At 35.0% G+C, this 12,991-nt stretch overlaps 1 protein-coding gene across 3 annotated transcripts in view; it reads left to right on the top strand.

The window, feature by feature from the left end:
- The first annotated feature begins 445 nt into the window (after window positions 1-445).
- The window catches only part of NR3C2 (nuclear receptor subfamily 3 group C member 2), an 869,318-nt gene continuing 856,772 nt past the window's right edge, over window positions 446-12,991 (top strand). For 2 of the 3 annotated variants that reach the window (XM_053703728.1, XM_053703726.1), the window contains exons 1-2: window positions 446-1,208; window positions 5,722-7,507. In XM_053703728.1, coding sequence (XP_053559703.1) covers window positions 5,724-7,507 — 1,784 coding nt within the window. In that variant the 5' untranslated portion in view covers window positions 446-1,208; window positions 5,722-5,723. Of the gene's footprint in view, window positions 1,209-3,522; window positions 3,720-5,721; window positions 7,508-12,991 lie in introns of those variants that run through there. The other variant, XM_053703727.1, reaches the window with a different exon arrangement.

Here is a 12,991-nt window from a genome sequence, read left to right as displayed (position 1 = left end):
AAAGTGTAAAAAAAAAAAACAGGAATCTTATCTTTCGCACAGACCGTTTGTCTATTTGATTGAAATACACCTGTCCACTGGAATCAATACCACACATGCTCATGTCCAAACCGATACCTGCGCTCACAAACGTATTACCCCATATCCTAATTTCCTCATGATCTTCTTCCAGCAAAACTTCCCATTCCCGTTATAAGATAAAGTCATCGAGGCTGCGAGAAAAGGTTCACTTAATATAATGTACATGTTCATTGCCCAATAAGAAATAAACCAAGCCACCAACGAGTGTCCCCTCCGAGATGTCCCTGTTTCCTTCTCCAGCGCACACTGTAATATCCTCTGCTAGACAGGAGCCTACATCCATAGATACCATGTGACCAGTCATGTGACTGGTATATGACGCTGACATCACAAGGTTCTTTTCACTGCATGGGAACTAGACACCACCGTGCTCAGTCTGCCTGTCACTCAGCTGCTGCTGCTGCTTCCAACGCAACTACTGGCCAGGCTGCTGCTCCGTGTCTGTCTGTCAGCGCAGACACTCACTGGGACGAGACAGCCCATCCACAGCCATACAGACACCCACTAACCCTGAACACTACTACTGCAACTGTTGCCAGATATTTTATTTTTTGTACTGTTGTTTTGCAGCAGCAGCTTGAGAAGAAGAAAAGGAAAATCTTGCTAGGAAAAAAAATTATGGGAATATAATAGACTGGAGGAAAAAACACACAAGGATTATAAGGAGTGAAGGAAGGAAAGTTTATATCTACACATTGCAACTCCGCGTGAAGACCCCAAAGGAGTTTATAGGGGACACGATGACAAGTTTTATTCCTTGACCTGATTATTGTATTATTATTGATTTTAATGTTATTTTGCCAGACACCTTGAAAAAAAAAAACATTTTCTTGCTGGGTTTGGAGGGTGTGACTGGACACGTTTCTGGAGCTGTCATCCACTGGAGATCTTTATTTGAGGGTCACTGATCTGTCTGGTCTGGGAGCTAATCATGCATGTTGTGATCAATACTGGCACTACATTTCAGGATTGAAGACATAGACACAATATTTTATCACAATTTACCTATTTATCGTGGCAGTGTCATTTATTATACATAAAAAACACAAATCTAAACCGTGCGTATGTTTGTGTGTGCAGGCTGGAGGGAGCGCTCAAGCCATCCTTCTACCATGTCATAGAAAAAGGTGAGTGAGAAATGGTCACTTTGCACGGGGGGGGGGGGGGGGGGGGGTTGGTCTCCGACTGGAAATGCAATAGTGCAAAGTCCATATTTCATTTATGTGGGGGAGACAAATGATCAAAGCCACCACTTTGTATTTTTACACTGTAGTGTACATTACCAAGCATGAAGAAAAACTTATGTAATCATAAGGCATTTATATAAGATATTTTCAATATATATATATATAAATCAGGGTGCGTTAAAAAAATAATTATTATTCTATAGCATATAAACCTATTCATTGCCAGAGTGCTGTAACACATTGCACAGCAGTCATATATAGCGGCAAGTCACGTGATATGTACGTTTAGGTTTTTTTTTGTTTGTTTTGTTACTTTCACCGGCCACAGACTAAGCCTTTATAACATAGGTTGTCTGTTAACATGTTTTTATACATACATCAGTGACTGGATTTTTGTTTCTGTTCTGACAGAAATGGAGACTATCTATTGTTAAAACCCAGACAAAATAGTGATAAATAAAATATGTCCACTGCAAAACTGCAATAATTTTAAATGGGATAAAATGACACATTGTGTTATTCTACCATGTCCCATTGCACTTCTGGCAGTGACACATGTATGTCAAATAGCATTTTGTACAGTCTTTCAGTTTCTTTTGAATCTTCCTGTGCTATATCAGCAGTTGACTTACAATTTAAGTATTGTTTGGACCCTGTAGGCTTTTGCAGTGCGTCACAATTGCTGGCTTAGTCTGATTATTTAATTACTTAAGAAAACAGAGAAGTTTTTAAGGTGTGTTACCTTAATACCCCGCTCCTTCCCCCCCAACATAAAACATATTGCAAAACCAGCCGGAACAAAATGATCCGCTCTGTGTCCAACCTATGTGTAGTTTTGAAACAGTTTATTGCCCTTTAATACTGCAAACTTTCTAAAAAACAGTTTACAGGTCAACTTAATAAATATATATCGGACATTCCCGTTTTACTACAAGATTACTCATTTCAAAATATACTTTGTCTGCTTGACCTTTTCCTCATCGTGTCACAGATTACACTGACCTCGCATGTGCCGGCCTGTTTTTTATGAGGCAATTCTTTATCTTAATATGTATTAAAAAATAAATACTTGTGGTACTTAAGATATGTATACGTCTGTTGTGTACTTTATGCCAGCCATTATTGGAAACAGGGGAAAAGTGGGTTTGAACTTGAGGCACAAAGCTGCTCTGCCAGGTAAATAAACCACAGAGGGCACCAGGCCAGATGCCAATTTGCTGCAGGCCTTTATTGCTCACCTTTTCGCAGGTGGAGCCCACATTGTTTCCTAGAGACGGGCAGTGTTTTAACTACATTATTACTTCTTTATTTCTTGTTATACTCGTTCTACCGAGAATGTATTATACAGTACCGTACGGCATATTCATTCAGTGTTAGCTTACAGTACGTACGCCATTAACTTTCTAATTAACATCTAGTTTTCTTACAGTGACGCTGACTATTCTGTACGTCACGTCTCTTGCATTGGTTTTTTATTATTAATAGTATGGGATACGGTTGCACACATTCTCCTAAACGAGATTAGGTGTAATACGGAAACTGTGCCCATGATCGAAATATACATTCACAAAATAAAGCTTATTAATAAAAAAAACTATTTGCTAATATTTGTCTGCACGAAATATTGTAAGTTATTTAATCATAAATTAAACTTAAAAGCTAAATGTCTAGCATCCATGTACAGAGGGTATGGGTATGTATGGAATATAATAACAGCTTCTACTCTGTTAGATTCTGTATATCACGCTATGGTTTTGTGCCTAAATTATATATATATTTCACGTTGAGTAAGTTTGAAAGAACATTTTTTTTCTGTAACTACCAGAATATTCGTGGTTTGTGGATTTATGTTAAAACACGGATTATGGTGGTTAATGTTACGTTTATGTGGCATTGGATCTGCGGGCTATGGGGCATACACACTGTCAGTGCATAGTTGCTATCATGCCCACCCGGTGCCCGCTGCAGCACGCAAAGGGTTACAGCATGTGTCGCAGCAACTTTGTATCAGTCATGTCACCCTTTTAGTAATTGACAGGTCAGCCGAACCAATGAGATAGCTGGGGAAATCCACTGAGTGCCAATGAAAGATCAGCCGAACTAGGTCCACCTAGCTCTTTCAGTGTGACATGTTTATATTAACCCCTTTTTGGCTATAGTAACATGAAATGAATTGAAAAGGAACCAGAAGAACAATGCCCAATTTAATGTATAATTCTGTCAGTGTTTATTCTCTTCGGTATTGAATTGCTGGTCTGCCTGTCTCTGAACAAAGTAAAGAGCTCTCACCCTCCTCTCCAGACACACAGACAGAGACCAATGCCAAATTTACTGTTTGCAAACTAGAGCTAATCTCTCCCTGGCATTTTAACTACTGCACCTGGACAGTTTGAGGGATTAAATAACCGAGGGAAGATAAAGAGGACAAATGGCACATAGGAGCTAATACAGGTAGGTAGCAGGCTAAAGTTTCAGAGCCCACTTACCATTCATCATTTAGAAGTTAGCATTTGTTTTAGCAACTGATTAGAGCAATGCTTATCTGAGGGTTTATGTTACCCATTTTTGTTTATAAAATTTTTTTTTTGTAAGAACTAAAAAATAAAAAGCATACAACTCTGCTCCTGTTTTAATCTTTGTTGTTAAATCTAATTGTAATGCACTGTATACTCCTATGATGATTTAGCACTGTAGTATATATTGGTGCTTTACAAATAATATTATTAATAATACGAACCAAGGAATACTTAACAGTCTATGTTTGATTGTTTCTACTAAAGATATTATATTAGGATTCTATTAATGTAAAACAAATTAAAATGTTAGGAGCCAGAACATGAATTTTAGAAGTCATGGAATCCTGCCTTCCAGTATTTGTCATATCCTGTTTCAATTCACTCTGACAGCCCAGTTAGATGCAGTGACATGTTAAAGTGTCCTGACTCCCAGGTTTATTATTCCTGATAATAAAGACATTTTTTTTTTTTTTTAATAAAATATACTTACATGTAAAAGCTTACTTTAAGAAGCCGGCACTATGTTGCATTGGGCTGTAGCAATCATTGGCATTCAAAGGGTTAGCATTTATATAAACGATGTCCTTATCAAATAATTCTCATTTGAGATTACATACTTCATTTTTTATGGCCCCATAATTTCCTGCCATTTCCACAAATTACCTATGAATCAGGCAAAAGTAATTAATGTTCCTATAAAAAGAAATAGAATTTTGTTGTGTTTAGAGTTGAAAGCAACTTTTTATTCTAGTGTAACATAATTGTCTTATTTGTGCATGGTTAGTCTTTCCCACCCCCATATTCTTGCAGTCCACAGTGTTTAAATGCATTTGCTTCTGTAATTCTGAGCTAATACTATTGCTGACTGCTAGTTATACCTTTCCTGTAAGTGGAGTGCATATACAGTGAGTATACTACATTACACAGCATGATTGTTTGTGACACTACAACATGTGCACAGAACATAATTTTACACTTGTGTGAAAGTGAATTTTTTGTTTTATGTCCTAACTCAGAGATGCCCAACCTAAGGCATTGGAGTGAAAATGTGTCCTTCTGTTGCTTTTTATCTTAACCATTTCAGTGCTACTCCTATAGTTCACAATATTTATTTATGTACCTCAAGCAAAAAGGCTAGTCACCACTATCTCAAATAATATGTATATTATGCATAATAACTACATGCTAAACATTTGTTAAAAAAGTGATATATATATATATATATATATATATATATATACACACATAATGTGTGTGTATGTAAGTGTTAATTCTAAAGATCTCAGAAGTAAAGTATGTGTGTGTATGTATGTGTTAATTCTAAAGATCTCAGAAGTAAAGTATGTATGTGTATGTGTGTGTTCATTCTAAAGATCTGTTAAAAGTAAAGTATGTATGTATGTGTTAATTCTAAAGATCTCAGTTAGAAGTAAAGTATGTATGTATGTGTGTGTGTGTATGTATGAATTTGTACATACATATAGGGAGATGGAGAGAAAGATAGGGAAACAGAGTTAAACATACAGTACATGATAACGCACTCTCGCCTAACGATAATGAAAACCTGACCAGAGTACTAAATTAAATAATGATATAGTCCCAACAGAAGATTAAAAAGGGGCTTGTTTACGGAATTTTAAAAAGTATCAGTCTTATTGCTTTCCTTTTGCCTCTTTAGAGTTATACCTCTCTATATCTATAGTTTGTGTATATAATACAGCATTACATTGGTTTTGTGCCATAATTTTCACTATTTCTGTTTATTAATCAAAACATTTGTAATTCACTTACAGTTCATTTAAATACTAACTAAGAAGATATGTATTTTTATTATAATTGGATCCTTGTATATGCAGTTTAATTTAATTTACATTTTACATAATTATTGATTGTTCTTGATTCATGTCTATAATTGTTAAATATTTTTTCTCTTCCAGGCATGGAGACCAAAGGATATCACAGCTTCAAGGAAGGAACAGATATGGAGAGACGATGGGGGCAGGTGCCTCAGTCCATGGAATATTCCTCAACAGATTCCAGACAGCAGACTCCTGAGAACACATACATGGAAATAGTAAATGTGAGCTGCATATCTGGTGTTTTTTCACAAAACGATGTGGCAGTTGATAGTAAAGAGAAACAAGAACTTCTCTCTTGCCACCAGCCAGATAACAATCAACCAGGGGTGTTATCACAGGAATTGAAATCTGAAATGGAGTCAAAAGAACTTTCCACTACTGTAGCTGAATCTATGGGATTGTATATGGACTCTGTTCGGGATGCTGATTATACTTTTGAACAGCAAAACCAACAAGAAGCTATAAATCCTGGAAATATTTATCAAAATATGGAACAGTTTGTAAAGTTTTACAAGCAAAATACACATGGCACTTTTCCAATAGACTGTCAGACCCAGCCAGCTAGGCCACTTCTAGATTCTGACAATCCCATGAATGGCAAAATAAAGATTCATACTGCAAGGAGCCCTTTAACCTGCAATGAAAAAAGTTCATCAGCCTGTAGTCCCTCTAACATGGCACATTCTGTTTGCAGTCCCACTGGAATAAACTCTGTTTCCTCAACTACTTGTTCCACCAACTTTGGAAACTTTACTGTGCATAGTCCCGTTAACCATGGTACGCCTGTGTCATGCTCACCAAATATTGAGAACAGGTGTTCCATTTCTCATAGCCCTGCACATACAAATACTGTGGAGTCACCCTTATCTAGTCCACTGAGTAGCATGAGATCTCCCATTTCAAGCCCTCCAAGTCATTGCAGCTTAAAATCTCCAGTATCTAGTCCCAATAATATCACAATGAGGCCTTCTGTGTCTAGTCCTGGAAATATAAACACAAGATGTTCTCTATCCAGTCCTTCCAATGCCAATAATAGGTCCACTATTTCTAGCCCTGCTGCAAGTTCCATGGTATCTTCTATTTCTAGCCCTGCAAACAATGTTTTGGGGTTCTCTAGTATAGGCATGTCTACAGACTGTGGAACTGCTCAAGATACAGCTGTGAAGACAGAGGTTAAAGATAAAGTTGCTCAAGTAATTTTTCCTAAATTAGAAGTAATGGAAAATGAAATGTCTGACTGTAGAACAACTGGCCTGGTGAAATTTATTAAACCAGATCCAGATGGTAATTACAGTAACTCATGTTTTGGTGGTAACAATAAAATCACTTCTGATTCTGCTTTTCCAATCTCAGTTAAGGAGGAATCATGTAAAAGTACTTGTTCTAATTCTGTATTTAAAGGTAGTCAGTCTGGAAATCCTTTCCCATTTATGGATGGCTCATATTTTTCTTTCATGGATGACAAAGATTACTATTCTCTCTCTGGAATCTTAGGACCACCTGTTACATCATTTGTCAGCAGCTGTGAAGGTAATGGCTTTTCTAACCAAGGCCTAACAATGGGAATTAAACAGGAGGTAGATGACGGCAGCTTTTACCAAGAGAACAATATACCTTCTTCAGCTATTGTTGGGGTTAATTCAGGTGGACAGTCATTTCATTATCGAATTGGAGCTCAAGGCACAATCTCTTTGTCACGACCTGTGCCTAGAGACCAGTCTTTCCAACATTTGGGCTCTTTTCCACAAGTTGGTTCTCTGGTTGAAAGTTGGAAGTCACACCCTGACATGTCTCAGAACTCTCTTTCATCCAGGAGAAATGATGGTTTTTCAGTTCCAGGATACATTCCAGAAAATGTGTCAAGGTGAGTAAGAATGTTATTTATACACCAGGCAGTGACTTAAAAAGGCAACCTTCTGGCCTGGATAGAGTATACTTAGCAAATTTACTTTGTTCTCTTGGGATACTAGGTAGGTGAAGATCAATGCTTGTTACAATGTTTTTATTGCAAACACTGGTGTCATAGAATGCTAGAGACACATGCATGCTCTTAAGCTTACCTATGTCTACTCTTCAACAAAGGATACAAGAAAACAAAGCAAATTTGAAAATAGAAGAAAATTGGAAATACTTTTTTTTCCTGATTGCATGCTTTATTTCTGTCATGAAAGTTTCATTTTAAATTTACTGTCACTATAAGCTGTCACATTGCAGTTTTAATATGGCTGGGTATGATCTAAATTTTAAATGCTTAAATTATGTTTATTTTTGCTTTCCATTAAGAATATTTGCTTTTTGTGTTACATGAAACACGTGAGCTGGTGAGAAAGTTTCATAACATTAAAATTATGTATTAATATTAGATTTGGTTAAGCAAGTAAATGTTGAATTATCTTTTCTTAAAAAGGTCAGACTTATAGTAAAAATAATAATATACAGTATTTATTGATTCCAGAAAATACTGGATTCCAGGTTAATTGGCATATCTATTTTCAGTAATGCAGTTGACAGATATGGTTGTACTTCATATTCCTAGATGATGCAGTTACATTCCTCACATGCTAGAGCAGATCCCCAGTAAAGAATATAATATCTGCCATGTGTTATGATTTTATTACCTATCATTTACTTGCTAAGCTATATAACTTCCCTCACCGCCTGTATGTGTCACACTACTTTTTCTTAGGCATACATTTAATTAATACTATTTAGTTATCTCTGGATAAAGGGACTAAAAAGTGAAATTTCAAATTCTCTGTAATTAAAATAAATAAAAATCTTTTTTGTATATACAATAAGATAAGTATAATAAGGAATGTTGATATCAAGTGCATGTGAGAAAAAACGAAATGTCCACAGCACCTGAATGTAGTAAACTTTTACTACATTCAGGTGCTGTGGACATTTCGTTTTTTGGATATTTGGAGGGGTTAGGCAGTTTTACCCCAGTCTACACAAGCACCATTGCAGGACTGCTGGCCCAAGCGTCTAATATTTGGATAGTGCATGTGAGGCCAGTGATAGTAAATTGTGACTGGGCATTTTGGTCAATATATTATAAACATAGCTATATATCAATCCTTCAGCTCTCCTTTGTAAAAACATTGCCTACAATCCTTTTTTCCCCCACTCCATTAGACACCTATGTATAGAATATAACAGAAAATCCTAATTAAACACATTTAAAAAAAAAAAAAAAACACCATAAAAAAACAGGCTTTCAAGGGGATGGCACTGGAGTTTACAGGCCTTTTACTAGGAAGATATGTTGACAAAATGAAAACTAAAACAAAATTGTTAATTGATGCAATATTTATGATGACTGACAGGTGTGTCCATTTTCAGGTTTTCACTTATTGAATATAATCTCATAATATGTACAATTTACATTATCAAATCTTTTTTGTTTAATTTGGAAATTTTCCATTTTCTTTTTTAATGGTCAAGTCTCGGGCTTGCAATTAGAAATGAACATTTTGATGGTGTACAGGTTTCATTGATTAAATAATATGTTGTACTATATATTTTACCTTTTATTAAACTAGTACATAGTTGTGTTTATTGATATTATATGAAAACCACACAATAGCTGATCCCTATAATAGTTTCTTTATGAATTGGAATGGTCTTGAATTAAAAACTCACAAAAACACAAGCAAATCTCTTCTCACAGAAATTCTGCTAATGCAGATTAAAATCTTTTCAGTTCATACATTTATTTTTGTAAATAAGTATCTGATTAGCTTTTTAAATACAGGTGGCCCTCGGTTTACAACGGTTCGATTTACACAGTTTCAGAATAACAACCTTTTTTTCCAGTCATGTGACTGCTATTGAAAAGCATTGAGAAGCAGTGCATTTAGTAAAATAGCCAGTAGGTGGAGCTGTCCACTTGTGTTGCAGCAAAGCCAAGGAAGCTGAAATTAATCAGTTTAACCAGACCTGAGCTATCAAGCAGATTTCAAAGGAACAAGATCTTCTTGTCTATAAATCAGTCCAGATTGGAATGCATAGAAATAACTGTTTGCAGAAAAATACAAGTGAAGTCTGTGTTGTGTGATTATTTTATTAGGTTTATAATGCTGTTAAGCAAATGTTGTTCAATTAACTTAGTTTAATTATATATTCTGTGTTGTGTGATTATTTTATAAGGTTTATAATGCTGTTTAGCATTTAAAGTCTTCATTTAAAAGCTTTAAAAATAATGTATTAGGTGTTACTTATGACAATTTTGAGAGGGGCCTGGAACCTATCTCCCTCACTTCTCATTGACTTACATTATAAACTGGGTTTCAATTTACAACGGTTTCGATTTACAACCATTCCTTCTGGAACCTAACCCCGGCGTAAACTGAGGGCTACCTGTATACTTTAATGTGTCCCCCACTGTTTTTTAGCTCCTTTATAAAATCAATTATTGCAAAGTTTGATCAATCTATAAAACCTCTAAACCTGTAAGAAAATTGAAGAACCAGTTAGGAGTTTATATATAGATTTATAATAGTTTGACTAAATTAGTAGGCAAGGCTACAATTCTAGGAGCTATGGCTTCCTGGCTCATAGGGATTTTTCAAGTCTTGAACTAACTGGTTTCTTACATCAGCTATTAATGTTTATAGGAATATTTTTCCACTACGGTTTACAAACTTAGGAGGAACTAAAGTGTCAAAGACTGCCAAAAAAACTCCCAGTGGAAGAGGCGTAGATGCAATCTGTGCTGTAAAGAAAAAACAAACAAACAATCAAGGAAATAAATAAAGAATTGCTAAGACAATCTGGTTTTATATAGTGACCCATTATCTCCAATACTCATTTGTTACTTTAATCAACATACTAGCTTTGGAATCTTGGGAATGAAGGAATTGGTTAAACTTTGGCTTAATGTAATATGTAGTGAATAGTCTGTGAAGGTATTTTTTTTTTTTTTTTTTACCTTATAAGAATGCTACTATTTATTTAATAATAACTATGTTTAAGAATGCAAAACAAAACTTGTTTGTTTTCTTTAATTTATAACAAGGCAAATGAAAATGTAGTTTCTTAATAGTTATCTATTTTGTTTATTTTGGGGAAATGGAAATACATCTGTTACCGTACAAAATTAACAAGCCACTGGTTATATCATGCTTGTGTTGGGTGACAGTAACAATACAATTGATAAAAGAAAAGAAGCAAAGTCTAATCTCTAATTATACTGATTTACTATTTTAGTCCTTTTAATTAAAAAACATAACGTAATAACACAAGACAAAGTAAAAATGCCATACACTTTATTATCAGTCCTGCTGATCACTGTTTTGGCATTAAATGGACAAAGAAATAAGGCACTGTACTCCCAGAGCAGCAATATCACTATGGACAACATTACACTGCATCAATATATTTAATATGGGAGTTTATATTTTAAACATTCTTATTTAAACACAGCCCTCGATAATATGATGATTGCCGCTTAATTAGATACTAAGCAACTGCTTCTAAGTGATGCATTAACGTTAAAGGGACATTGTACACTAGATTTTTCTTTGCATAAATATTTTGTGTGTTTTTGTAAAATGTATAGTTTTGCTTTTTTTGCTAACCAAGCCCCAATGTTTTAGATGCTTACTGATGTATACAGACCTCAGACTGCTTCTGTTTGTATAAGGGTCTATTATATGCAGGGGAGGGGAGAGGTTCTGCTATCAGCCCCTTTCAGTGGGTGTCCATGCTAATCTCATCAACAGTGCTAAATTGAGCGCTTCTAAGTACGTTTTTAAAAGATTTTATACTGGATTTTTATATCAGTATCTGTGCATATTCTTCTTTATAGTAGTGTCTATTATATGCAGTTAAATGAAAATTGGTTTATACTGCTGCTTTAATTCACCAATTCCATGTCCCACTAGGAGTATAGTCTGCTCATTTGTAGACTCTTTACCATTAATACATAAATGTATTCCTATTTATTTTAGCCATTACAATTGGATTTCCCTTAATGTGTTTCCAATGTCATTTTATACCAGTTACAGAGTATAAAATATATGATAAACTGCTATGTTAAGTTTATTTATGTATATGAAATAGTTGTTTATGCAATTTGAAACCACAACAACTTGGCTATCTTATCACTTTACATAAACCCAAAGGCTTTCTTATTTCATCTGTTTATGAGATAAGAATTAAAAATAAAGATTTTAGTATCTATCTCTACCACCTCCACTGCGTGTAGTTTCTGCTGCATCTTGTTTATATAGCCTTTCTACAGCCATTCCAACAGTAATTAAATGTTCAGTAGACGTTGTGATCTCAGCAGGCTATTTCAAATGATAAAATAAGGATATGTTATATAAACAATTGTATTTAGTCCAGCAGGTACAATGGATCAATTTAAAAAACACAATAAGGGGGAAAGATTACAGTACACTGTTCCTTTAACACATCCTTTATAAAATGCAGGGAACACCCCTTAGAGAAGTATAGCAATTTTTGCCTTTCTAGAATCTTGTGAGAGATCTTGCAGTGTTGGAGGAGATCATCTCATCTGAGCAGAGAACTTTAGATCATCAGGCCCAAAGTAACAATCCCAGAAACATATACTTTATATTGTAGTCAAGTTTATTGCAAGAATTCTTACCGCCATACTGTACTATTTTACCTTATTTAACATACCTTCTTTAGTGATGCTAAATGATGGACAAATAATCACTGCTTATAAAGCTGCTTGAACTGATGTGTATAAAAAAAATATCTTATGTACTACTCTACAGTGAAATAAGAGCAGAAAGCAGATCAGAGGTACTTAAAAGTGTAAAGAACCAGCACCAATAACCCTGAATAGAAAATGCCCTAAAGGATTGCCAACATAGCTAATTTACATGACTGTCCTAATAGCAGATCAGCCCACCAGGCGCTACAGTATTTTGCAGCGCTATACTAATAAATAATGGTGATAATAATAATAACTAGAATGATGAAAACTATATGAATGCATTCAAAAGTAATGAATAAAAAACATATTTAGATAAAAAGTAAAGATTTTACCTAAATCTGACTGTTTTACCCCTTGAAGTTGTCCCCTAGCCATATTTTAAGTGTGATTCTGTGCTGCTGTGCATGTTGGAGCACATACACATTTTTCTCTTCTGCAAGTGCATTGAATGCTGGTCACTATCTATGTGACAATCCTGAACTATATTGGAATATGGAAAGGGGTGGTTATTTTAAACTGTTAATAACACATCTAGGATCAGTACATTGCAGTCATTCCTTGTACCTTACACCATGGAAAGTTAATAGTGGTTGACTACTGTATATACACAGTGTGTGCCCTATCTGTGTGTGTGGTGTGTCTTTATTTGTTTTAAAC

The sequence above is a fragment of the Bombina bombina genome, chromosome 2 (assembly GCF_027579735.1).
Source record: "Bombina bombina isolate aBomBom1 chromosome 2, aBomBom1.pri, whole genome shotgun sequence".
NCBI classification, from domain to species: Eukaryota; Metazoa; Chordata; class Amphibia; order Anura; family Bombinatoridae; genus Bombina; species Bombina bombina.
This window is presented reverse-complemented; position numbering and strand designations above follow the sequence as displayed.